This window comes from Schistocerca nitens, chromosome 7, assembly GCF_023898315.1.
Source record: "Schistocerca nitens isolate TAMUIC-IGC-003100 chromosome 7, iqSchNite1.1, whole genome shotgun sequence".
Classification (NCBI taxonomy): domain Eukaryota; kingdom Metazoa; phylum Arthropoda; class Insecta; order Orthoptera; family Acrididae; genus Schistocerca; species Schistocerca nitens.
This window is the reverse complement of record NC_064620.1, coordinates 275,123,026-275,147,713: the sequence shown is the minus strand read 5'-3', so window position 1 is coordinate 275,147,713 and position 24,688 is coordinate 275,123,026. Positions and strand designations below refer to the sequence as shown.

The following is a 24,688-nucleotide window of genomic DNA, read 5'->3' as shown; positions in this document are numbered from 1 at the left end:
TTCCCTGTGCTTGGACTTCTTCCTCCTGAACGCGTCATCGGGAGGAGGTAATTTTAACTAGACTCCGGAAGGGCACTGTCTTTTTAGCCATCGACATCTTCTAAGCGGCGATCCTCCCCCACTCTGTCCCCACTGCTCTCAGCTGTGCATGGTAAGACACCTTTTAATTGAGTGCCCCTATTTTACTCCGTTACGCACCCGTCTACAGCTGTCACCTGATATATCGTCCATTTTAGCAGATGACACGTGCTCGGCCGATCACGTTCTCGAGTTTATTAGTGCCAGTGAAATGACATCAGTCATTTGAAGCTTCTTTTGGGGACAACCAACTTCTTTCTGTAGTTGCTTTTTAAGCCTTCCTTCTGCTTTTAGTTTCTCCAATTTTTTGTGTTTTGTTCCCATTGCTACTGGTTTCCATTTTCGTTTTTTACTGTTTCCTAATTCACGGACCGAGCGCTAATGACCATAGCAGTATTGCGCCCTAAAAAAAAACAGCTATGAGCTATGTGGTACACCTCTTACTCCTCATATTTCTAATTTTTCAAGCAGAATGTTATGGTCCAGAAAGTCGAAGGCTTTGGATAGATCTAGAAAAATACCTGCAGCTATTTTATGTTGATCAAGGGATTTTAAAATGCAGACTAAGAATTCGAAAATTGCTGTCTGTGTAAATTTAGACTTTCCAAAACCATCTTGTTGTACTGTAAGAGATGCATATTTATTTATGAAACTTAAGACTCATAGAAGAGTTTTTCTAGAATTTTTGAGAAGGAACTTCACTGTGACACGGGTCGGTAGTTTGATATTTTTTCAGAAGAACCTTTTTTTAGCAGTGGTGAAACTTTTGCTGTTTTAAAAATATCTGGAAATACACCAGTTTTTAAAGAGAGGTTGAAAATTTTTGCCAAGAGGTTTGCTATGTGGTGAGCACATGCTTTTAATATGAAATCAAGACCACTTGACATTTCATTGCTTGTTGTTGTTGTTGTCGTTGTTTGTTGTGGTCTTCAGTCCTGAGACTGGTTTGATGCAGCTCTCCATGCTACTCTATCCTGTGCAAGTTTCTTCATCTCCCAGTACCTACTGCAACCTACATCCTTCTGAATCTGCTTAGTGTATTGATCTCTTGGTCTCCCTCTACGATTTTTACCCTCCACGCTGCCGTCTAATGCTAAATTTGTGATCCCTTGATGCCTCAAAACATGTCCTACCAACCGATCCCTTCTTCTAGTCAAGTTGTGCCACAAACTTCTCTTCTCCCCAATCCTATTCAATACCTCCTCATTAGTTACGTGATCTACCCACCTTATCTTCAGCATTCTTCTGTAGCACCACATTTCGAAAGCTTCTATTCTCTTCTTGTCCAAACTGGTTATCGTCCATGTTTCACTTCCATACATGGCTACACTCCATACAAATACTTTCAGAAACGACTTCCTGACACTTAAATCTATACTCGATGTTAACAAATTTCTCTTCTTCAGAAACGATTTCCTTGCCATTGGCAGTCTACATTTTATATCCTCTCTACTTCAACCATCATCAGTTATTTTACTCCCTAAATAGCAAAACTCCTTTACTACTTTAAGTGTCTCATTTCCTAATCTAATCCCCTCAGCATCACCCGATTTAATTTGACTACATTCCATTATCCTCGTTTTGCTTTTGTTGATGTTCATCTTATATCCTCCTTTCAAGACACTGTCCATTCCGTTCAACTGCTCTTCCAAGTCCTTTGCTGTCTCTGACAGAATTACAATGTCATCGGCGAACCTCAAAGTTTTTACTTCTTCTCCATGAATTTTAATACCTACTCCGAATTTTTCTTTTGTTTCCTTTACTGCTTGCTCAATATACAGGTTGAATAACATCGGGGAGAGGCTACAACCCTGTCTCACTCCTTTCCCAACCACTGCTTCCCTTTCGTGCCCCTCAACTCTTATAACTGCCATCTGCTTTCTGTACAAATTGTAAATAGCCTTTCGCTCCCTGTATTTTACCGCTGCCACCTTCAGAATTTGAAAGAGAGTATTCCAGTTAACGTTGTCAAAAGCTTTCTCTAAGTCTACAAATGCTAGAAACGTAGGTTTGCCTTTTCTTAATCTTTCTTCTAAGATAAGTCGTAAGGTTAGTATTGCCTCACATGTTCCAACATTTCTATGGAATCCAAACTGATCTTCCCCGAGGTCCACTTCTACCAGTTTTTCCATTCGTCTGTAAAGAATTCGCGTTAGTATTTTGCAGCTGTGACTTATTAAACTGATAGTTCGGTAATTTTCACATCTGTCAACACCTGCTTTCTTTGGTATTGGAATTATTATATTCTTCTTGAAGTCTGTGGGTATTTCGCCTGTCTCATACATCTTGCTCACCAGATGGTAGAGTTTTGTCATGACTGGCTCTCCCAAGGCCATCAGTAGTTCTAATGGAATGTTGTCTACTCCCGGGGCCTTGTTTCGACTCAGGTCTTTCAGTGCTCTGTCAAACTCTTCACGCAGTATCTTATCTCCCATTTCATCTTCATCTACATCCTCTTCCATTTCCATAATATTGTCCTCAAGTACATCGCCCTTGTATAAACCCTCTATATACTCCTTCCACCTTTCTGCCTTCCCTTCTTTCCTTAGAACTGGGTTGCCATCTGAGCTCTTGATATTCATACAAGTGGTTCTCTTCTCTCCAAAGGTCTCTTTAATTTTCCTGTAGGCAGTATCTATCTTACCCCTAGTGAGACAAGCCTCTACATCCTTACATTTGTCCTCTAGCCATCCCTGCTTAGCCATTTTGCACTTTCTGTCGATCTCATTTTTGAGACGTTTGTATTCCCTTTTGCCTGCTTCATTTACTGCATTTTTATATTTTCTCCTTTCATCAATTAAATTCAATATTTCTTCTGTTACCCAAGGATTTCTATTAGCCCTCGTCTTTTTACCTACTTGATCCTCTGCTGCCTTCACTACTTCATCCCTCAGAGCTACCCATTCTTCTTCTACTGTATTTCTTTCCCCCATTCCTGTCAATTGTTCCCTTATGCTCTCCCTGAAACTCTCTACAACCTCTGGTTCTTTCAGTTTATCCAGGTCCCATCTCCTTAAATTCCCACCTTTTTGCAGTTTCTTCAGTTTCAATCTGCAGTTCATAACCAATAGATTGTGGTCAGAATCCACATCTGCCCCTGGAAATGTCTTACAATTTAAAACCTGGTTCCTAAATCTCTGTCTTACCATTATATAATCTATCTGATACCTACTAGTATCTCCAGGATTCTTCCAGGTATACAACCTTCTTTTATGATTCTTGAACCAAGTGTTAGCTATGATTAAGTTATGCTCTGTGCCCCCCAATCCATATTCACCTACTATGTTTCCTTCTCTCCCTTTTCCTACTGACGAATTCCAGTCACCCATGACTATTAAATTTTCGTCTCCCTTCACTACCTGAATAGTAGGCATGGGCTTTGTGTCTATCTTGGCCACAATAATGCGTTCACTATGCTGTTTGTAGTAGCTAACCCGCACTCCTATTTTTTTATTCATTATTAAACCTACTCCTGCATTACCCCTATTTGATTTTGTATTTATAACACTGTAATCACCTGACCAAAAGTCTTCTTCCTCCTGCCACCGAACTTCACTAATTCCCACTATATCTAACTTTAACCTATCCATTTCCCTTTTTAAATTTTCTAACCTACCTGCCCGATTAAGGGATCTGACATTCCACGCTCCGATCCGTGGAATGCCAGTTTTCTTTCTCCTGATAACGACGTCCTCTTGAGTAGTCCCCGCCCGGAGATCCAAATGGGGGACTATTTTACCTCCAGAATATTTTACCCAAGAGGACGCCATCATCATTTAATCATACAGTAAAGCTGCATGTCCTCGGGAAAAATTACGGCTGTAGTTTCCCCTTGCTTTCAGCCGTTCGCAGTACCAGCACAGCAAGGCCATTTTGGTTAATGTTACAAGGCCAGATCAGTCAATCATCCAGACTGTTGCCCCTGCAACTACTGAAAAGGCTGCTGCCCCTCTTCAGGAACCACATGTTTGTCTGGCCTCTCAACAGATACCCCTCCGTTGTGGTTGCACCTACGGTATGGCCATCTGTATCGCTGAGGCACGCAAGCCTCTCCACCAACGGCAAGGTCCATGGTTCATGGGGGAAAGGATTTCATTGCTTAATGATTTAATTTTACTTGTAATTTTATTGGGGTTTGTTTCATACACATACATAGAAGCAGTCGAGATCACTGACTTGCTGGAGAAACTTTGGACTGGTCCTTGAGAGTGTACTTGAATGAAGTCTTCAGCTAGTGAGGTGAAGTATTCATTGAATTTTTCCACAACTGAATTTGGGTCTGTGACTTTTGAGCCTTCTAGTGTTAATGATACATTCTTTTTCTTTGACACTGAACTACAAGTTTCTTTATTTATAACTGTCCATATGGATCTCATTTTGTTAGATAAGTTTCTTATCAAATTGTCATTCCACATAATTTTTGCCTCTTTGACTACTCTACCATAGATTCTTTTGTAGTCTTTTGAATAATCTGTGGATTCTTCGGTAACTCTACAATTCTTACAACAGTACTGCAGAAATCTGTTTCTCTCACTGGAAATGTTTATGCCTTTAGTTACCCATAGCTTATTATTGTTAGGTTTTGCTGTTTTACTACTTTTGGAAATGCTACATTAAAATAGTGAAGAAAGATGCTCTGAAAACTCATTTACATGCTGTCAACATTGTCCTGAGTGGCGACCCTTTCCCAGTTTTCCTTTGCCAGTAAGAGATTAAAAATTCTAATGTTATCTTCAGAAAAGGTTGTTTTTTCAACTACTTTTTCGGAACTGCTACTACTTGTTGGCATTTCTATACACAGCAGCTGTGCCTCATGATCACTATAACCCATGCTCAGTACTCTCCTTGTGAATCTGTAATTTGTTTCTGAGATGAATATTTGCTCAATAATGGAATTTGTGCATTCTGTTAATCTTGTTGGGCAGTGTATTGTGGGGATCATATTGAATGAGTTGGTCATATTTATCAAAGCACCTCTGGTGCTGCTGTCTTTTGAAAATTCAATATTGAAATCCCCATAAAGCACTATCTTCATATTTATTGTACTGATCCTGTTTAGCTGAACCTCTAGTTTATTCATGAAGACTGACAGGTTTCCACTTGGTGCTCTATATATGTTAATAACTATGAAATTAAGCTCTGGCAGTTTGGTAATGGAAAGTTCAAAGTCTTTTTCAATTGAGTCAATATAACTTTTACTGACATCACAGAACTTTATTTGTTCTTTCACAAAGATAGCAGAGCTGGAAAACTCTCAGCTAAAATGACTTGCTGATCTATATCCTGAGACTGAGGTTAATTTTACTTCGTCATTCCATAGCCAATGTTCAGTAATGCAGATTATGTCTATATTTAGTGCATACTGGAGTAGTGCTTCCAACATGGAAATTTTATTTGTGAGTGACTGAACGTTATGGTGCAGTATAGCAAAATCTGGGTATTTAGTAACTTTAGTTGAAACGGTTTCTGATTCTTTATCTAATGGCGCTTCTAATACAGCACTTACACTAAAAAATTTCAGTATCTTTCTTGTGTGTGGCTTCTGTTTGCTGGTGGCAATCAGCAGGTGAGTCAACTTCTGGAGCTTGTATAAGTTTTGTTACATCCACATCTGTCCTCTTCGGTTTAAACAATTTCGTAATTTTTGTTTGGCTGATGACTTAATTGTTCGTTTCTTGCCTAATTGGTTTAAACGACTTGGTAATTTGCATTTGGCTGATGGCACAGCTTGTAACTTGTCTAAAGCACTTCTTCGAAATGCGAGTACATATTTTTTTGGCTAGTAATTTCTTTCCTGGTGTATTTAAATGGAGTCCATGGACTGTATGGAACCTTCGCTCCAATCTGTTTATATCTACAATATCGACATTCTTAAAGTTAGTGCATATTTCAGCGATAAACTCGTTTGCAACATCAATTTCATGGTTCACACATGACCAGGGTGGTAAATCATGATGATGTGGGATGTTCACAATGAGTACATTTGTGTGGGTTAAATTATTTAAACATTTCCTCATTTGTATGTCCTGTTTCTATAGACGTCGTTTGATCCTCCTATTAACACGGAGAAATCGTCTTTATTCAAACTAGCTATGCTAGTTGCTGATATTAGGTCCATTATTTCACTCAATGGAGCCCCTGGCTTTATGAAACCAGATGCCTTGAAACTACATGTTCTCATCAACATTGCAGAAATTTCACGGCTGTGACTATCACCTAACACACAGATTGTTTTGTGTTTCACACTGTTTGTTACCTGAGGATTTAAGGTTCTTCTTCACACCTGACTAGTGTCTTTTTTTTCCACACATATTCTAAATGTCCTTCAGTTTGCAGTTTCGGTAGCTCAGTTCTGTCATGACAATCAGAAGTCTCTACTCACTCATTAGTTCCCATGCTATGCTTAGCTGACAATTAATTTATAGTATAAGGCACTTGTAGCTAGTTCCAATTGATATAATTATGCAAGAAAATAAGTTTGATTCTTCTCTACAAACTTTGGTATTTGCACTTGGGTTACAATCTTGATGTCAAAGTGCTTTTTCAAAGGTCATTGTTCTCTCAAATTATGGCTGCGGTCTGGTGTTGCTTTGGTTGCAGTCTCCCACGCCTTTTTGGCCCATATAAAGGGAGGTCACTGCTCTCTAGCTGCATCTAATGTCAAGCACACAGTCACTGCAAAGAGACAAAAAGCCACATGCCGTTTTCATCCAGACACAATCAAATTGTAACTTCCATTTTATCATACTTGTGGCTTAAAGCTATTCATGATATTTCACAATGTTCACTTTCTGGTATAGATATGGGGTTGCATCTTGTGAGCTGTTGGTGTCCCCCTTTCAGACTACTTGAAATATAAAAAATTGGTTTGTTGACGTCCTACTATGAAACAGCCATTGTCAGTTTATTAAATTATTGTTGTAAAGCCTTTGTGACCTGTAACTAAAAAACAATGAAGAGTGCATTAAGTACTACAGTATCTCCATTGAATTGGATCTGCTTATTCTAGGAAAATGTTGTAATAACACTGTCAACCACCATCCATGAGATATCTCTTGATAAATAGCAGAATTAAGGCTGTTTTTGCTGTCAGAGATGTTCCTAAACAATACTGAGTGTTTATATGTATTCTTCCCTCCATACCCAATCATTTAGTTGTGTCTCCCACGACTTTTTTTCTTTCTAGTATGCATGTCTGAAGAGTTGTAGGTGTAATCTGTGTCTAATACACTTACTGTTTTTCCACAGAGTGCCATTGTGGGTAGCATGACTGGCATGGGAATGATGGGCTGGTTGGTGATTGGTGCACAGCTACACCAAGCTCGTGGAAACATTGGCTTTGGCACCAAGCCACTGAGCACTAATGGCTGCCTCTACGAATTTGACCACTCACAGAATGGCACTGTAGCTGTACCCAGTGATTTTTGCACCAGGTGAGGCCGACTCCTTTTTCTTTGTCCTTCTCAGTGGTATGATATAGTCGCTCTGGATTTCCTCTCCTGTGACAGGTGCTCTTATCCTCCAAACAATGTGTTGAACCATACATTGTACATGGTCCAATCTCAGCTTTCCCCTATAATTTTTGCCCTCTACGGCTCTCTCATCTACATCCACATCTAGATCTAGGTCTGTACTCTGCAAACCACTGTGAAGTGCATGACAGCGTGTAGGTCCCACTGTACCATTTATTTCAGGCTTTTGCTCCTCCAAATCACATATGGAGCACAGGAAAAATGATTGTTTAACTGCCTTGTGCATGCTGTAAGTAATCTAATCTTATCCTCACAATTCCTATGGGAGTGATATGAAGGGGTTGTAGTATATTCCTAGAGTTCTCATTTATAGCTCGTAAGGTAAGGTCTTATGGGACCAAACTGCTGATGTCACCAGTCCCTAAGCTTACACACTACTTAACCTAACTTAAACTAGGGATGACACACACACACCCACGTCCGAGGGAGGACTCGAACCTCCGACGGGGGGAGCCGCGAGGACCGTGAGAAGACACCCTAGACTGTGTGGCTACCCCGTGCAACTTTATAGCTGGTTCTTGAAACTTGGTTAGTAGGCTTTCTCTTGATTCTAGCCTCAAGAGTCTGCCAGCTCAGTTCTTTCAACATCTCAATAATAGTCTCCTGCAGTCAAACAAACCTGTGACCATTCGTGCTGACTTCTCTGATGGAAGGTATTCTATCAACCTCACCCTTCTTCCAATTAGTGTTTCACATATATTTCATTTCTCACCAGTTCTGTGGGTACCCATCACATTCCTTATCTTATTAGTCCTCTTAGTTTCCGGACTTTTTGTATAACACCACATTTCAGACAACTCAATTCTCTTATTTCTGAATATCTGTTCAACTTCCACCAACTCTTGCACCTTTCTGAAATCCTACTGTACCTGTCTACAAAGAAGGACCACAGCATTTCCAAACTTGGCTTCCAAACTGGACATGATTATTGGCAAACAAAGTTTTAATAAGTGTAGAAAGTTTTAAATGCTAAGTGAGGTGTAACTGATTTGTTTGGAACAATTAACAATTTGGAATTACTAGCACTTTTCTGCCATTCCACCTTTTGCACCAACTTACATGGAGCATTCGATAAGCAACACAACACTTTTCTTCTGAAAGCAAGTTGGTTTTATTTAAGATTTCAACACACCATATAATTCCCCACTCTTTTGGCTACAAATTCCTATTTTTTAACATAATCTCCATTCAACACAACGGCCTTACACCACCTTAGTCAGAGAGCCTGTATACCCGTATAGTACCACTCCACTGGTCAATTTCAGAAACAATGTCTTGCTGCATCAATAATTTCCCCATCATCCACATACATCCCTCAGTAGGCCAAACAGATGGAGCTCAGAAGACGTGAAATTTGGGTTTGTATGGTGCATGAGACTAAACAGTCTAATGGAATTTTGTGAGCTCCTCTACGGTGCACAGACTTGTATGAGGCCTTGCATTGTCTTGAAGAAGGAGAAGTTCATTTGCATTTTAATGGTGATGAACACACTGAAATCATTTCTTCAGTTTCCTGAGGGTAGTACAATACAGTTCAGAGCTGATCATTGCACCATGATGGAGGACATCAAACAGAGTGCCAGAAGCCTGCCACCACAACTTTACTGGTTAAGGGTGTGGCTTCGAACTTCTCCTTCAGAGAAGAGTTGGTGTGGTGCCACTCCATGGATTGCCATGTTGTTTCCAGTTCAAAGTAAAGAAATCGTGTTTCATTGTCTGTGATGATGTTTAACAAAAAAATTGTCATGATCAGCCTCATAATGTGCAAGCAATTCTGCACAAGTGGCCCTTCATTAGTTCTTTATGGTCTTCCACTATGCGGCAAGGAACCCAGCAGACACACACTTTTGAGGACCCCATCTGATGGACAAGTGTGTCAGCCCTACGAGCAGAGAAGTCCAGTTGTGAAGTGAGATGTTTGATTGTGATCTGTTGACCAATTTGAATGAGAGTGCCCACACATTCCGACATTGCAGGAGTCACAGCTGCATGTGGCTGGCTGGCATGTGGAAGATCAGAGAAGTTTATGTGACCTTATTGTGATGATGACAAACACCTTGCCCAATTACTAACCATGCTTTTGTCACTGCCAGGTCTCTGTAGACTTTCTGCAAGCGCCTATGAATATCTGTGAAGTTCTCGTTTTCTGCCAAAAGAAATTCAATGACAGTTCTCCATTTTGAAGGCTACATATAGCACCGCCACCTATCAGAACTTCATGAAACTATAGAGGCTGAAGCAGGAATGTCCCTCAAAAAATTCCACACTTTTCAACAGAAATTGGCCAAGAAAAAAAAATGTGCTGCATTATTTATTGAACAGTGACCTGCAGCTTGAAGGTAGGAACTGCTAGAACAATAATGTGAAATTTGCTCTCAGATATCAACAGATGTATTTACACACTCTGACCATAAAGTTCAGTGAATAGTCCTGTGACATTAACGTAGATGAACTATGAACTACAGTTACCTTACTGTTCTTCGAAATAGTCACCTCCCATAACTATGCACTGCTGAGCTCTGCGATACATGTCCTGAAAACTTTGCACAAATCTTCCTTTGTGATGCTGCTCAAAAGCTGTGTCACATTTCATTATATGTCAGGAATATCATCAAATCTCTTTCCTATCAAACGAATTTGAGCCAAGGGAATAGGAAGAAGTCTGAAGGATTGAGATGTGGTAAGTATGGTGGTGTTCAAGTTGCACCACCCCCTTTTTGCCAGGAACTGTTTGACGATATTGGCTGTGTGGGGGTGAACTTTGTCATGAACAAATGACCAGGAACCTTGTTGTGAGTACTGGGGTCATACCCTGCATAAACATTGCATGAAACAGGTCAAAATTTTAACATACCATGCAGCATTCAATGTCATTACCTCAGGAAGAAAGTCCTTGTGGATAATGTATTGACTATTAAAAATGATTGTTTCAGGGTCATACTGGAGACACCAGGTTTTGTCCTCAGTGACAATACAGTTCAAGCAATTGGGTGTCGCATCTACCATTTCGATAAAATCCTCTGAAGCCTCTAAATGTGCCTGCTTCTGATTGTCAGTGAAGTGATGTGGCACAAGACAACAACACGTTTTCCTCTTCCCTAACTCCTGGGTAAGGATTTGTCACACTGATTCACATTCATCTGCAGTTCATTCGCTATCATGTGCACAGTTAATTGATGGCCACTCATGATTAATGTCCTCACTTTCTCAATGTTTTTGTCACTGGTAGCAGTCACCAGTTGTCCACTATGGGGATTGTCAGAAACACTTTCCCAGCCTCCTTGATAACAGGCAAACCACTCATACACACACTTCATGGACAGTGCTTGATCCCCATAAACACGTACCAGCATTGCATGCATTTCTTTCAGTGTCTTGCCAAGCTTAAAACACAACTTTAAATTGATCTTCTGCTCGGTCATTGTCCTGTTCTCAATTCTGAATCAACATGCCAAACAAGCACTTTGTCCAACAGGTCTAACACGGAACACACACAGTGCTCAGCTTAACTATGGTGGTGGCAGGTTATCAACACTGGCTGCTATGCAGGTGCAGTGTTGTGAGTCACCAGTGTTGCCCAATTGACCGTTCTGACTTCATTCATTGAACTTTATTGTCAGATGTTGTATTACAACTGAGAAGTCAACAAAAAGTGTATTGAGAAATCATGGTTGCCACACTTCAAGCCATTCATTAGCCAGTTTTTGTGTATAACAATAAAGGATTTAATTTAACTTCCTTTTTAATTTATTGCTTCCTATAAACATAGTGAGTCTTACAAAATCTAGTGTGAGAAATCAGTTGAGTAATTATCATCTCCCTCAGACACTACAGAATTTATCCCTGGTGATCTACAGAGATAGATAATTGCTCTTGTTTTGGCAATGTTTTTACAACTGGATGCCCTTCCTGCTGCCAACCCCCTTCCCTTGTTAGAGGGGCAGAGGCTTGCTAGTTTGGTCCACCCTGGGTATTTTATTTCCCAGTACCCATCATTGTGAAGGAAAAGAAAGACGCTAAGAGGAAGTGGGAAATGTCTGGAAGTGCTGAGGATGGGCAAGCATACAAAAGTGCAAAGAAGGAGGCAAAACGAGCTATGGCTAAAGCTAAAGCTGAATCAGTAAGGGAGGCATACAAACAACTACAGAAAAGTCAGGATATGAGACAACTGATATGGATAGGCAAATCAAGAGATAAAGTTTCTATGGATCTAACAACAATAAAACAAATGAAAGATGAAACAGGAATAATTCTGCATGACCATGGAAAAATAATCCAAAGGTGGTTGAATTATTTTGAGAAATTGCTGAATGAAGAAAATGTAAGAGTGAAAACTGAGGAAGGAGGGGCAAACGAAGGATTAACGATGGATATAAGAAGAGATGAAGTTGAACAGGCAGTTGAAAAGATGAAAAATGGGAAGGCAGTTGGCCCAGACCAGATCCCCATTGAGGTATGGAAGTGTCTCGGTAAAAAGGGAATTGAGTTCCTTTGGGATTTAATGAAGATGATTTGGCGACAGGAGGAGATGCCAGATGAGTGGAGAATGGCACACACAATGAAAATTTGGGAAAGAGTTATAGGAGCAAGATTATGCAAGAAGATTGTGGTGTGTGAAGAACAATTTCCGTTCATGCCTGGAAGAGGAATGACTGATGCAATACATGCTTTAAGGTGGATAGTGGAGAGACACGGGGAGCTACAAGCCGATCTACATATGGCTTTCATTGGTTTGGAGAAAGCATATGACAGAGTCCCAAGGGACAAAATATGGAGAAGCATGAGAGAGCAGTGTGTGCCAGAGAAGTATGTGAGGTTAGTGAAGGAAATGTACAGAGGAGCAATGACACAGGTGAGAAGTAGTGTGGGCATGACAAAGGAGTTTCCAGTAAAAGTAGGGTTACATCAAGGATCTGGGCTTAGTCCCTACCTCTTTGACCTGATTATGGATGTGCTGGTGAAAGATGTGAAGAAAGATGCACCGTGGAATATGATGTTTGCGGATGATGTGGTTCTTTGTGAGTAGAGCATCGACAGACTTGAGGAAAAGCTGGAGGATTGGAGGAAGGCACTACAAGAAAGAGGGATGAAAATTAGCAGGACGAAGTCAGAATATTCAGCACTGAAGGATGTGCAGATGAGGTCTTGCAAGATCCAGGATGATGAGCTGAAATTGGTCTGCAAATTTAAATACCTGGGGTCGTACATACAGAGGGAGGGAGGACTGGAAAGCGAGATAAAACACCGAATAAATTGCGGTTGGAACAACTGGAGGAAAATGAGTGGAGTGTTGTGTGACAAGAAGGTGAGCATTGGGTTGAATGGGAAAGTGTACAAGTTGGTGGTAAGGCCTGCTATGATATATGGGGCAGAGACATGGCCAATCACAGTAGCCCAGGAAAGGAAGATGGAAGTGGCGGAAATGAGGATGCTGAGGTGGATGTGTGGGGTAACAAGGAAGGACAGGATTAGAAATGAATTTGTTAGAGGAGCTGTGAAACTGGGACCCATGGGGAAAAAGATACAAGAGAGCAGACTAAGGTGGTACGGACACTTACAGAGAAAAGGGGAAGAGTATATCGGAAACAGAGTGAAGATATAAAGATTGAAGGGGCGAGAAGGAGAGGGAGACCGAAGATGAGGTGGAAGGATAAGACATCCAGGGACCTAAGGGAGAAAGGATGCAAGAAGGAAGAGGCAATGGATAGAGTACTATGGAGGAGAAGGATCCAGAAGAGCAACACTGACCCTACGTGATGTGGGACAAGGCAACGATAAAGAAGAAAAAAAGAAGAAGAAGATCTACAGTGATAGATAATTCCCCATAAGATCATGCAAATTAAAAGAATACAGTCATGCAACAGAAAATGGCTTGTTCTGTTTAAATTGCAAAGGGTGACCAAGTAAAACATGCAACATGGGTACCTTTCCTCACACAGGCATATTGATAACAGGAACCATCAAATTAAGAAAAGATCCTAAGTGGCACTATAACAATCTGATTTATTGCTAAAAAACAACAAAAATATTTTAGCCACTGAATCAAGGACAGTCATTTATCAAAGGAATAAGGGACTGAATACATGTATGACAGCCTTGGTACAGATGGGTGGATATATGATACACGACTTAAAACTGTGTTCATGAATATGACCAATCATTGTGAAATAAGTTAATGACCCAAAGGAAAGTCCCAGGAAAGCACAACCAAATACCAGTACACTCACCTAAGCACATCATGGGTGCAGCTAGCTGGCTGTGAAAATCAGATCGGCAAATGCAAGTATGGTCCATGCTTACCACTCCACTGATGTATGAGAGCAGAGAATGGCTTCAGTAATGGCTGAGAATTCTAAGTTCAGCATCTGATTTCTGCTCTAAGTTGAAGACATCTTACTCTGCAGCTCTAGGAAAGCATACTGTATTAAGGCCTGTGGAGAAGAGCTCTCTATGATGCTCCTGGAACAAGTGTACTCTTACCGACCTCTATAAAACTTATCTCATTCTGCCAATATTGGAATCTCGCTGGCCAGTTGCAATAGAACTTTCAGTTTCCAACCACTGATAAATTAATAAATATTCTAATTAATTCCCTATGCTTAAGGATTCTGCCATGGCTAACCAATGAAGTACATTTCCCTGCTGGAGTGGGTAAAACACAGCAAATCTCCTCCACTGGCCAATGAGGGAGCATACACATACACTTGCACATGAATTCTCCCCCATTACCAAAATAAGTGCTATGAGCCAATCGGGGATCTCCTTGCTAAATTTTGAACAAAATTTCCAGCTGGCACCCTTTGGGCCTAACGGGTGGGTCCCATGCTAGCAGTAGTGTTTTTTCTCTTGTCCTTCAGATCTTACATTTGGCAAAAGCCATTCTTTGTGCTTCACGCACACTGAAACTTTATAATGGGCTGGGCAAGCCTCGCTTGTCATCCCCACTGCATCCTGCCAGAAGAGTGCTCTTCCCAGCATATACCTGGTTCAGGTCTTGGCTCTCAGCAAAAACATTTTTAAGACCTGTGGAGGTCTCCCAGTGACTATCACCTTTTGCCAACCAGCTAAAAGCCCCAGGTTGAGTACATTAGAAGACATCTTCACCATATCAAAAGGAAAAGGGATAGAGCTAATCACAGTTGCAGTCAATAGCATTTGTTATTATTGTATTCAGTTTTCATGTAGCATTGATTGTATTTACTAGTTGGATCTGCATATAAGATTATTAAACAGGTTATGTGACTGTTTTGGAAGAAAAACCACCACCTAACACTAGGAATAAGAATTGTGAATTTTCTAAAGCAGTTGTCATGGAAGTTAAATTTTGGTAATGAATAACTTTCTTATTTTATCACCTTTATTTATTCTGTTGCTCATAGGTGAAACAAAGTTCACAAATTTGCAATTTGGATCATTTCTCTCATGGTTCTAAGTGATAACTTGCAAATTTATATAAAATTGCAGTGAGCATTATTATTACAACTATAACAGAGGCTATTTTAAAACATACACATCACCAAGTAACTGATGACTCTGTACACTTCCAGATGTTGTATACTATAAGGGCAGGATACAAAAACTGTCAGTATATTACAATTTTTGAAATGGGATGTTTGTTATTAGCTTATTTCATTGAAATAGCTGTTAGCATATGTATCTGAACTATTGCTTTCCTTGTGCAGTGAGGTGTGGGCAGTGTACTGTGTGTCGTACCTTTGGTACACAGCACTGGGCTTGGTGACATCGGTGACAGTGTCTCTGGTGGCAAGCATATTTCTACGGCAGGATGCCTCCAGACCAGATGCTCGCCTCATCAGCCCATTGGTGCGTCGGTGGCTGCCCCCAGCATCAAGAGCACAGATTTACAAGGTGAGTCTCTGCTGGCCAACATTCTTACACTGGAGTGGTGAATTAGTTCCAGTGAACATTCCATCCATTCACTCTTATTTTTCTCACTGCTGAACAAAGCTGAAAAGCTTAGACATATTTTTGGCATTAATAATTGTCACATGCAGTGTAGAGATTACAGATAGGTAAGAATGGACTTGTATTGGACAAAACTGGGTCCAGATCTGTGTTTGCTCCTATGTAGTCACGTTACATAGGTGACTATGCATCCTGCGTGGAAACAGAAGTTTGAAACAGGAATAAAGAGCCATTCCTGACTGACTAGAGGAGTTTTATCATGAGATACAAGGTACTTACTTTGAAAAGTCAGTGACACCTGACTACCAAATTCCCAGCTGCTGATGAATAACTGAGATAGACATTCTCAGCATTCATCTTAAAGATACAAGTGGCTTCCAATCCCCTGATATTCTGATGCAATATATTAACATAATTTTTCACTATGCTTTTTGTGAATCTTGTGGCATACTAACATTATTTTTCACTGTACTGTTATGAGACTCTTGTGATATTTTTTACATCTCTAGTACCCGCCTGTCTGAATTTCTAATTAAGCTTAATTTCAATCAATGTAGGATGATTGGACACTGATCAGTTTTAACCATTAGAGCACAAAGGTTTACATTTTCATTGTAAAAGCAGTGTAGAACCAAATCGATTGTTTCTTAATAACAAAAACAGGCACACTTGATATTTGTCGATTACACTGTCATATACAGCAAGTGGGAAACAATAGTCTGAGTAACGTTTAAGTATGTTTTCACACAGTATCCAAACTTTCAATAAAAATTGCGGTTCCCATTTGAAAATACAAAATTGACCCAACCACGCAGGACAGATGGTTAGGAGGTGGCCAGATATATCATAGATAGATTCCACTTTGCTAATATTAACTTTTGAGTTATGGTGAAGTACTTGTGCTGTCTTAAAACATCACGGCAAGAGCCTTTATAGACTAGTCCATGTATAATCCTCAACCCTCTTTTTTGTAGCAATAGTACTCTGTTAATGTGAATGTCTGCAGCGATTTCTTACAGTTGCTAAGATGGGGATAGATTGTCCCATAATACACAGTTTTACACATGTGGGTGGGCACAATTTTGGACAGTTGGCTAAGAAGATACGGCCCATTGCTGACTTTCTTACATACAGTGTTAATGTGGGTAGTCCACCAGAGGATTGAGTCCAGATGGACCCCTAGAAATTTACACACATTTGCTTCCTCTACCATTATGCCACATACCTCATTTATGCATGAGTAGTGTGAGCTGCCAGTTGTAAATATTAGCATCTGAGATTCATTTACATTGACTTTTAATCCTTGTGCATGAAAATATGAACTTAATTCTAGTATCCCATTACGTGCTGAAAATTGTAGTTCCTCACAATCTTTACCATGAAATAAAACTGAGGTGTCATCAGCATAATTTACAATGTGTGAATTAATGGGGTGTACAACATCATTAATGTATGCTAGAAAGAGGAAAGGTCCAAGAATTGAGCCTTGAGGGACTCCCTGTGTCACTGTTGCACTTGTGTATTTAAAAGTTAGGATCTTATTGTCAATTTGATGTGTAATACTACCGGTAAATAATGTTGCACTAAAAACAATGATGTTACTTCCAACCACAGAGAATGAAGTCAGTAAAACAATTCAAAAACTAAAAAATAAAAAGTCAGTAGGCTTAGATGAAGTACCAATGTGTATACTGAAACAATGCATAGGGATTATACAAGGCCGCTTAACAAATATAATTAATGAATCCTTCACGTCAGGAACATTTCCAGAGCAGTTAAAACAGGCAAGAGTTGCTTAAGAAAGATAATGCAGAGGACATAGAAAATTACCGGCCCATTTCCCTGTTGTCAGCATTCTCAAGAATAATAGAAGAAATTATGAAAGACAGAGTAATGAATTACCTGAATAAATACAATATTTTAAGCGAATCACAGTTTGGTTTCCGAAGTGGCAAAAATACGGAGTCAGCCACAGTAGAATTCACAAAAGTTGTACTTGATGCTCTTGATAAAGATGAATGTGTCACAGGCATATTTTTGGATCTTTCTAAGGCGTTTGATACAGTCGACCACAAGATTCTATTAAATAAATTAGAAGCATTGGGAATAAGAGTGGTAGTTAATGGCTGGTTTCGATCATACCTAACAGATAGAGTACAAAGAGTAGAAATAACACATACTTCAAATAGATCTAAACATTTAGTAAAACACTTATCAGAACCAAAATACATTAATATAGGTGTTCTGCAAGGAAGCATATTAGGACCAATACTGTTCCTGATAATAATAATAATAATAATAATAATAAACCCCGTGGAGGCCCGGGAAAAGAATAGGCCTCCGGTATGTTCTGCCAGTCGTAAAAGGCGACGAAAAGAACAAACCACTAATAGGGCTAACCCCCCTTTCAGTGTGATTACTTGGTTCAGGACAGAACTAAAGAAGCCTCGGACAAGCGCCGTCATGGTCGGGGACGACGCTTGAACCCTATGCCCGCCCACAATGGTAACGACACTGCTAGCCAACTAGAAAATGATTTAAATCCAAATAGAGGTGTTTTGCAGGATATGCTTCCTGCAACCACCCTAGAAGGAAAACAAAGACAGAGGATGAGATGGTCAGATAAAGTTAATCGACACCTCATGTTCTGTTATTACCAAGCAACAAACCTAGGAACCAACACAACTGGATACAGATCACAAGTATACACAACATTTATTACCAGATACCCAGAATTAAAATTTTTAACAGAACAACGTCTAGCTGATCAGATTCGTGTAATAATAAAAAATAACAGGATACCCCAGTCAGAATTAGAAAACATCAAACAACAAGTACAACAAATACTGGAACAAAATAATGTGCAATTAGAAGAAGAAGAAAATACAGTAATGGACTCAAACATCCCAGAGCAAACAAACAAAGAACAAAACGCATCAATTAAACAATCAGAGGAAAATGAAATTTTAAGACAGCCACCAGCACAAGCACAAATAGAACACGAAGTGACACATATGTTAGATATAGAAGAAAAATTTCAGTTGACATATATAGAATACAAAGACACAAATACAGACATTAGACCATTCTTGCATAGACCACCAAATAGCCCACAAGTCGAAACAACAATAAAAACTATCAACACAATCATACACAACAAAATAAATGAATACACAACTATGGAAGAGTTACAACTACTGGTTTATGTAGGAGCACTCACTACACTAAATATACACACTAGGCAGATATCAGAACCAACCAACACACAGAAGAAACCCACAAAACCAGCATGGCAACACAGGCTACAAATCAAAATAGAAAAACTGAGAAAAGACATCGGACAGTTAACACAATTTATAAGAAATGAAATATCAGACAAAAAACGAGAAAGGTTAGGTAAAATCTCACAACAAGAAGCAATAGAGCAATTAGATGAAAAGAAGCAAAAATTACAAGCTTTGGCGAAACGACTTAGAAGATACAAAAAAAGTGAAAATAGAAGGAAACAAAACCAAACATTCAACACAAACCAAAAGAAATTTTACCAAACAATAGATAACACACACATAAAAATAGACAATCCACCAAACATAAGAGACATGGAACACTTCTGGAGCAGCATATGGTCAAACCCGGTACAACATAACAGGCATGCACGGTGGATACAAGGAGAAACAGATACATACAAGATGATACCACAAATGCCTGAAGTGATAATTTTGCAACATGAAGTCACCCGAGCAATTAATTCTACGCACAATTGGAAAGCCCCTGGAAATGATAAAATAGCAAATTTCTGGCTAAAGAAGTTCACCTCAACACATTCACATCTAACTAAATTATTTAACAGTTACATTGCAGACCCATACATATTCCCTGATACACTTACACATGGAATAACTTATCTGAAACCTAAAGATCAAGCAGACACAGCAAACCCAGCTAAATATCGCCCCATAACATGCCTACCAACAATCTACAAAATATTAACTTCAGTCATTACACAGAAATTAATGACACATACAACACAGAACAAAATTATAAATGAAGAACAAAAAGGCTGCTGCAAGGGAGCGCGAGGATGTAAAGAGCAACTGATAATAGATGCAGAGGTGACATATCAAGCTAAAACTAAACAAAGGTCTCTACACTACGCATACATTGATTACCAAAAAGCTTTTGATAGTGTACCCCACTCATGGTTACTACAAATATTGGAAATATACAAAGTAGATCCTAAATTGATACAGTTCCTAAACATAGTAATGAAAAACTGGAAAACCACACTTAATATCCAAACAAATTCAGATAATATCACATCACAGCCAATACAGATTAAGCGTGGAATATACCAAGGAGACTCATTAAGTCCTTTCTGGTTCTGCCTTGCTCTGAACCCACTATCCAACATGCTAAATAATACAAATTATGGATACAATATTACTGGAACATACCCACACAAAATCACACATTTGCTATACATGGATGATCTAAAACTACTGGCAGCAACAAATCAACAACTCAACCAATTACTAAAGATAACAGAAGTATTCAGCAATGATATAAGTATGGCGTTTGGAACAGACAAATGTAAGAAAAATAGCATAGTCAAGGGAAAACACACTAAACAAGAAGATTACATATTGGGTAACCTCAGCGACTGCATAGAAGCGATGGAAAAAACGGATGCCTATAAATATCTAGGATACAGACAAAAAATAGGAATAGATAATACAAATATTAAAGAAGAACTAAAAGAAAAATATAGACAAAGACTAACAAAAATACTGAAAACAGAATTCACAGCAAGAAACAAGACCAAAGCTATAAATACTTATGCCATACCAATATTGACCTACTCATTTGGAGTAGTGAAATGGAGTAACACAGACCTAGAAGCACTCAATACACTTACACGATCACAATGCCATAAATATAGAATACATCACATACATTCAGCAACAGAAAGATTCACATTAAGCAGAAAGGAAGGAGGAAGGGGATTTATCGATATAAAAAACCTACATTATGGACAGGTAGACAATTTAAGAAAATTCTTTATAGAACGAGCAGAAACTAGCAAAATACACAAAGCAATCACTCATATAAATACATCGGCTACACCACTACAATTTCATAACCACCTCTACAACCCGTTAGACCACGTAACATCAACAGATACGAAGAAAGTAAATTGGAAAAAGAAAACACTTCATGGCAAGCACCCGTATCATCTAACACAGCCACACATCGATCAAGACGCATCCAACACATGGCTAAGAAAAGGCAATATATACAGTGAGACAGAAGGATTCATGATTGCAATACAGGATCAAACAATAAACACCAGGTATTACAGCAAGCATATTATTAAAGATCCCAATACCACAACAGATAAATGCAGACTTTGTAAACAACAAATAGAAACAGTAGATCACATCACAAGCGGATGTACAATACTAGCAAATACAGAATACCCCAGAAGACATGACAATGTAGCAAAAATAATACATCAACAGCTTGCCTTACAACATAAACTTTTAAAACAACAAGTTCCTACATACAAGTATGCACCACAAAATGTACTGGAGAATGATGAATACAAATTATACTGGAACAGAACCATTATAACAGATAAAACAACGCCACATAACAAACCTGACATCATACTCACCAATAAAAAGAAGAAATTAACACAACTAATCGAAATATCCATACCCAATACAACAAATATACAAAAGAAAACAGGAGAAAAAATTGAAAAATACATCCAACTGGCTGAGGAAGTCAAAGACATGTGGCATCAGGATAAAGTTGACATCATACCAATTATACTATCAACTACAGGAGTCATACCACACAATATCCACCAGTACATCAATGCAATAGAGCTACATCCAAACGTATATATACAACTACAGAAATCAGTAATTATTGATACATGTTCAATTACCCGAAAGTTCCTAAATGCAATATAACACATACCATACAGTTAAAAGGAAGTGACGCCTGATCAAGGTCCGCGTCACTTTTCATTTTTAACCAGACTTAACGTCTGAGAAAGTAAAGAATAATAATAATAAATCCCGTGGAGGCCCGGGAAAAGAATAGGCCTCTGGTATGTTCTGCCAGTCGTAAAAGGCGACGAAAAGAACAAACCACTAATAGGGCTAACCCCCCTTTTAGTATGATTAGTTGGTTCAGGACAGAACTAAAGAAGCCTCGGACAAGCGCCGTCATGGTCGGGGATGACGCTTAAACCCTATGCCCGCCCACAATGGTAACGACACTGCTAGCCAACTGGAAAATGATTTAAATCCAAATAGAGGTGTTTTGCAGGATATGCTTCCTGCAACCACCCTAGAAGGAAAACAAAGACAGAGGATGAGATGGTCAGATGAAGTTAACAGACACCTCATGTTCTGTTATTACCAAGCAACAAACCTAGGAACCAACACAACTGGATACAGATCACAAGTATACACAACATTTATTACCAGATACCCAGAATTAAAATTTTTAACAGAACAACGACTAGCTGATCAGATCCGTGTAATAATCAAAAATAACAGAATACCCCAGTCAGAATTAGAAAACATCAAACAACAAGTACAACAAATACTGGAACAAAATAATGTGCAATCAGAAGAAGAAGAAAATACAGTAATGGACTCAAACATCCCAGAGCAAACAAACAAAGAACAACACGCACCAGTTAAACAATCAGAGGAAAACGAAATCGTAAGACAGCCACCAGAACAAGCACAAATAGAACACGAAGTGACACAGATGTTAGATATAGAAGAAAAATTTCAGCTAACATATATAGAATACAAAGACACAAATACAGACATTAGACCATTCTTGCATAGACCACCAAATAACCCACAAGTCGAAACAACAATAAAAACTATCAACACAATCATACACAACAAAATAAATGAAAACACAACTATGGAAGAGTTACAACTACTGGTTTATATAGGAGCACTCACTACACTTAATATACACACTAGGCAGAGATCAGAACCAACCAACACACAGAAGAAACCCACAAAACTAGCATGGCAACACAGGCTACAGATCAAAATAGAAAAACTGAGAAAAGACATCGGACAGCTAACACAATTTATAAGAAATGAAATCTCGGAAAAAAAACGAAAAAGGTTAGGTAAAATCTCACAACTAGAAGCGACAGAGCAATTAGACGAAAAGAAGCAGAAATTACAAGCATTAGCCAAACGACTCAGAAGATACAAAAAAAGTGAAAATAGAAGGAAACAAAACCAAACATTCAACACAAACCAAAAGAAATTTTACCAGACAATAGATAACACACACATTAAAATAAACAATCCACCAAACATAACAGACATGGAACACTTCTGGAGCAACATATGGTCAAACCCAGTACAACATAACAGGCATGCACGGTGGATACAAGCAGAAAGACACATACAAGATGATACCACAAATGCCTGAAGTGATAATTTTGCAACATGAAGTCACCGAAGCAATTAATTCTACTCACAATTGGAAAGCCCCTGGAAATGATAAAATAGCAAATTTCTGGTTAAAGTAGTTCACCTCAACACATTCACATCTAACTAAATTATTTAACACTTACATTGCAGACCCATACACATTCCCTGATACACTTACACATGGAATAACTTATCTGAAACCTAAAGATCAAGCAGACACAGCGAACCCAGCTAAATATTGCCCCATAACATGCCTACCAACAATATACAAAATATTAACTTCAATCATTAAACAGAAATTAATGACACATACAACACAGAACAAAATTATAAATGAAGAACAAAAAGGCTGTTGCAAAGGAGCACGAGGATGTAAAGAGCAACTGATAATAGATGCAGAGGTGACATATCAAGCTAAAACTAAACAAAGGTCGCTACACTACGCATACATTGATTACCAAAAAGCTTTTGATAGTGTACCCCACTCATGGTTACTACAAATATTGGAAATATACAAAGTAGATCCTAAATTGATACAGTTCCTAAACATAGTAATGAAAAATTGGAAAACCACACTTAATATCCAAACAAATTTAAATAATATCACATCACAGCCAATACAGATTAAGCGTGGAATATACCAAGGAGACTCGTTAAGTCCTTTCTGGTTCTGCCTTGCTCTGAACCCACTATCCAACATGCTAAATAATACAAATTATGGATACAATATTACTGGAACATACCCACACAAAATCACACATTTGCTATACATGGATGATCTAAAACTACTGGCAGCAACAAATCAACAACTCAACCAATTACTAAATATAACAGAAGTATTCAGCAATGATATAAATATGGCTTTTGGAACAGACAAATGTAAGAAAAATAGCATAGTCAAGGGAAAACACACTAAACAAGAAGATTACATATTGGATAACCACAGCGACTACATAGAAGCGATGGAAAAAACAGATGCCTATAAATATCTAGGACACAGACAAAAAATAGGAATAGATAATACAAATATTAAAGAAGAACTAAAAGAAAAATATAGACAAAGACTAACAAAAATACTGAAAACAGAATTGACAGCAAGAAACAAGACAAAAGCTATAAATACTTATGCTATACCAATATTGACCTACTCATTTGGAGTAGTGAAATGGAGTAACACAGACCTAGAAGCACTCAATACACTTACACGATCACAATGCCACAAATATAGAATACATGACATACATTCAGCAACAGAAAGATTCACATTAAGCAGAAAGGAAGGAGGAAGGGGATTTATCAATATAAAAAACCTACATTATGGACAGGTAGACAATTTAAGAAAATTCTTTCTAGAACGAGCAGAAACTAGCAAAATACACAAAGCAATCACTCATATAAATACATCGGCTACACCACTACAATTTCATAACCACCTCTACAACCCTTTAGATCACATAACATCAACAGATACGAAGAAAGTAAATTGGAAAAAGAAAAAACTACATGCCAAGCACCCGTATCATCTAACACAGCCACACATCGATCAAATCGCATCCAACACATGGCTAAGAAAAGGCAATATATACAGTGAGACGGAAGGATTCATGATTGCAATACAGGATCAAACAATAAACTCCGGATATTACAGCAAGCATATTATTAAAGATC

At 38.7% G+C, this 24,688-nt stretch overlaps 1 protein-coding gene across 4 annotated transcripts in view; it reads left to right on the top strand.

Moving 5' to 3' along the window:
• The window catches only part of LOC126195209 (sodium-coupled monocarboxylate transporter 1-like), a 299,461-nt gene that overhangs the window by 258,142 nt on the left and 16,631 nt on the right, over window positions 1–24,688 (top strand). For all 4 annotated transcript variants that reach the window (XM_049933729.1, XM_049933727.1, XM_049933728.1 and 1 more), the window contains exons 13-14: window positions 7,327–7,511; window positions 15,293–15,479. In XM_049933729.1, coding sequence (XP_049789686.1) covers window positions 7,327–7,511; window positions 15,293–15,479 — 372 coding nt within the window. The remainder of the gene's footprint in view (window positions 1–7,326; window positions 7,512–15,292; window positions 15,480–24,688) is intronic.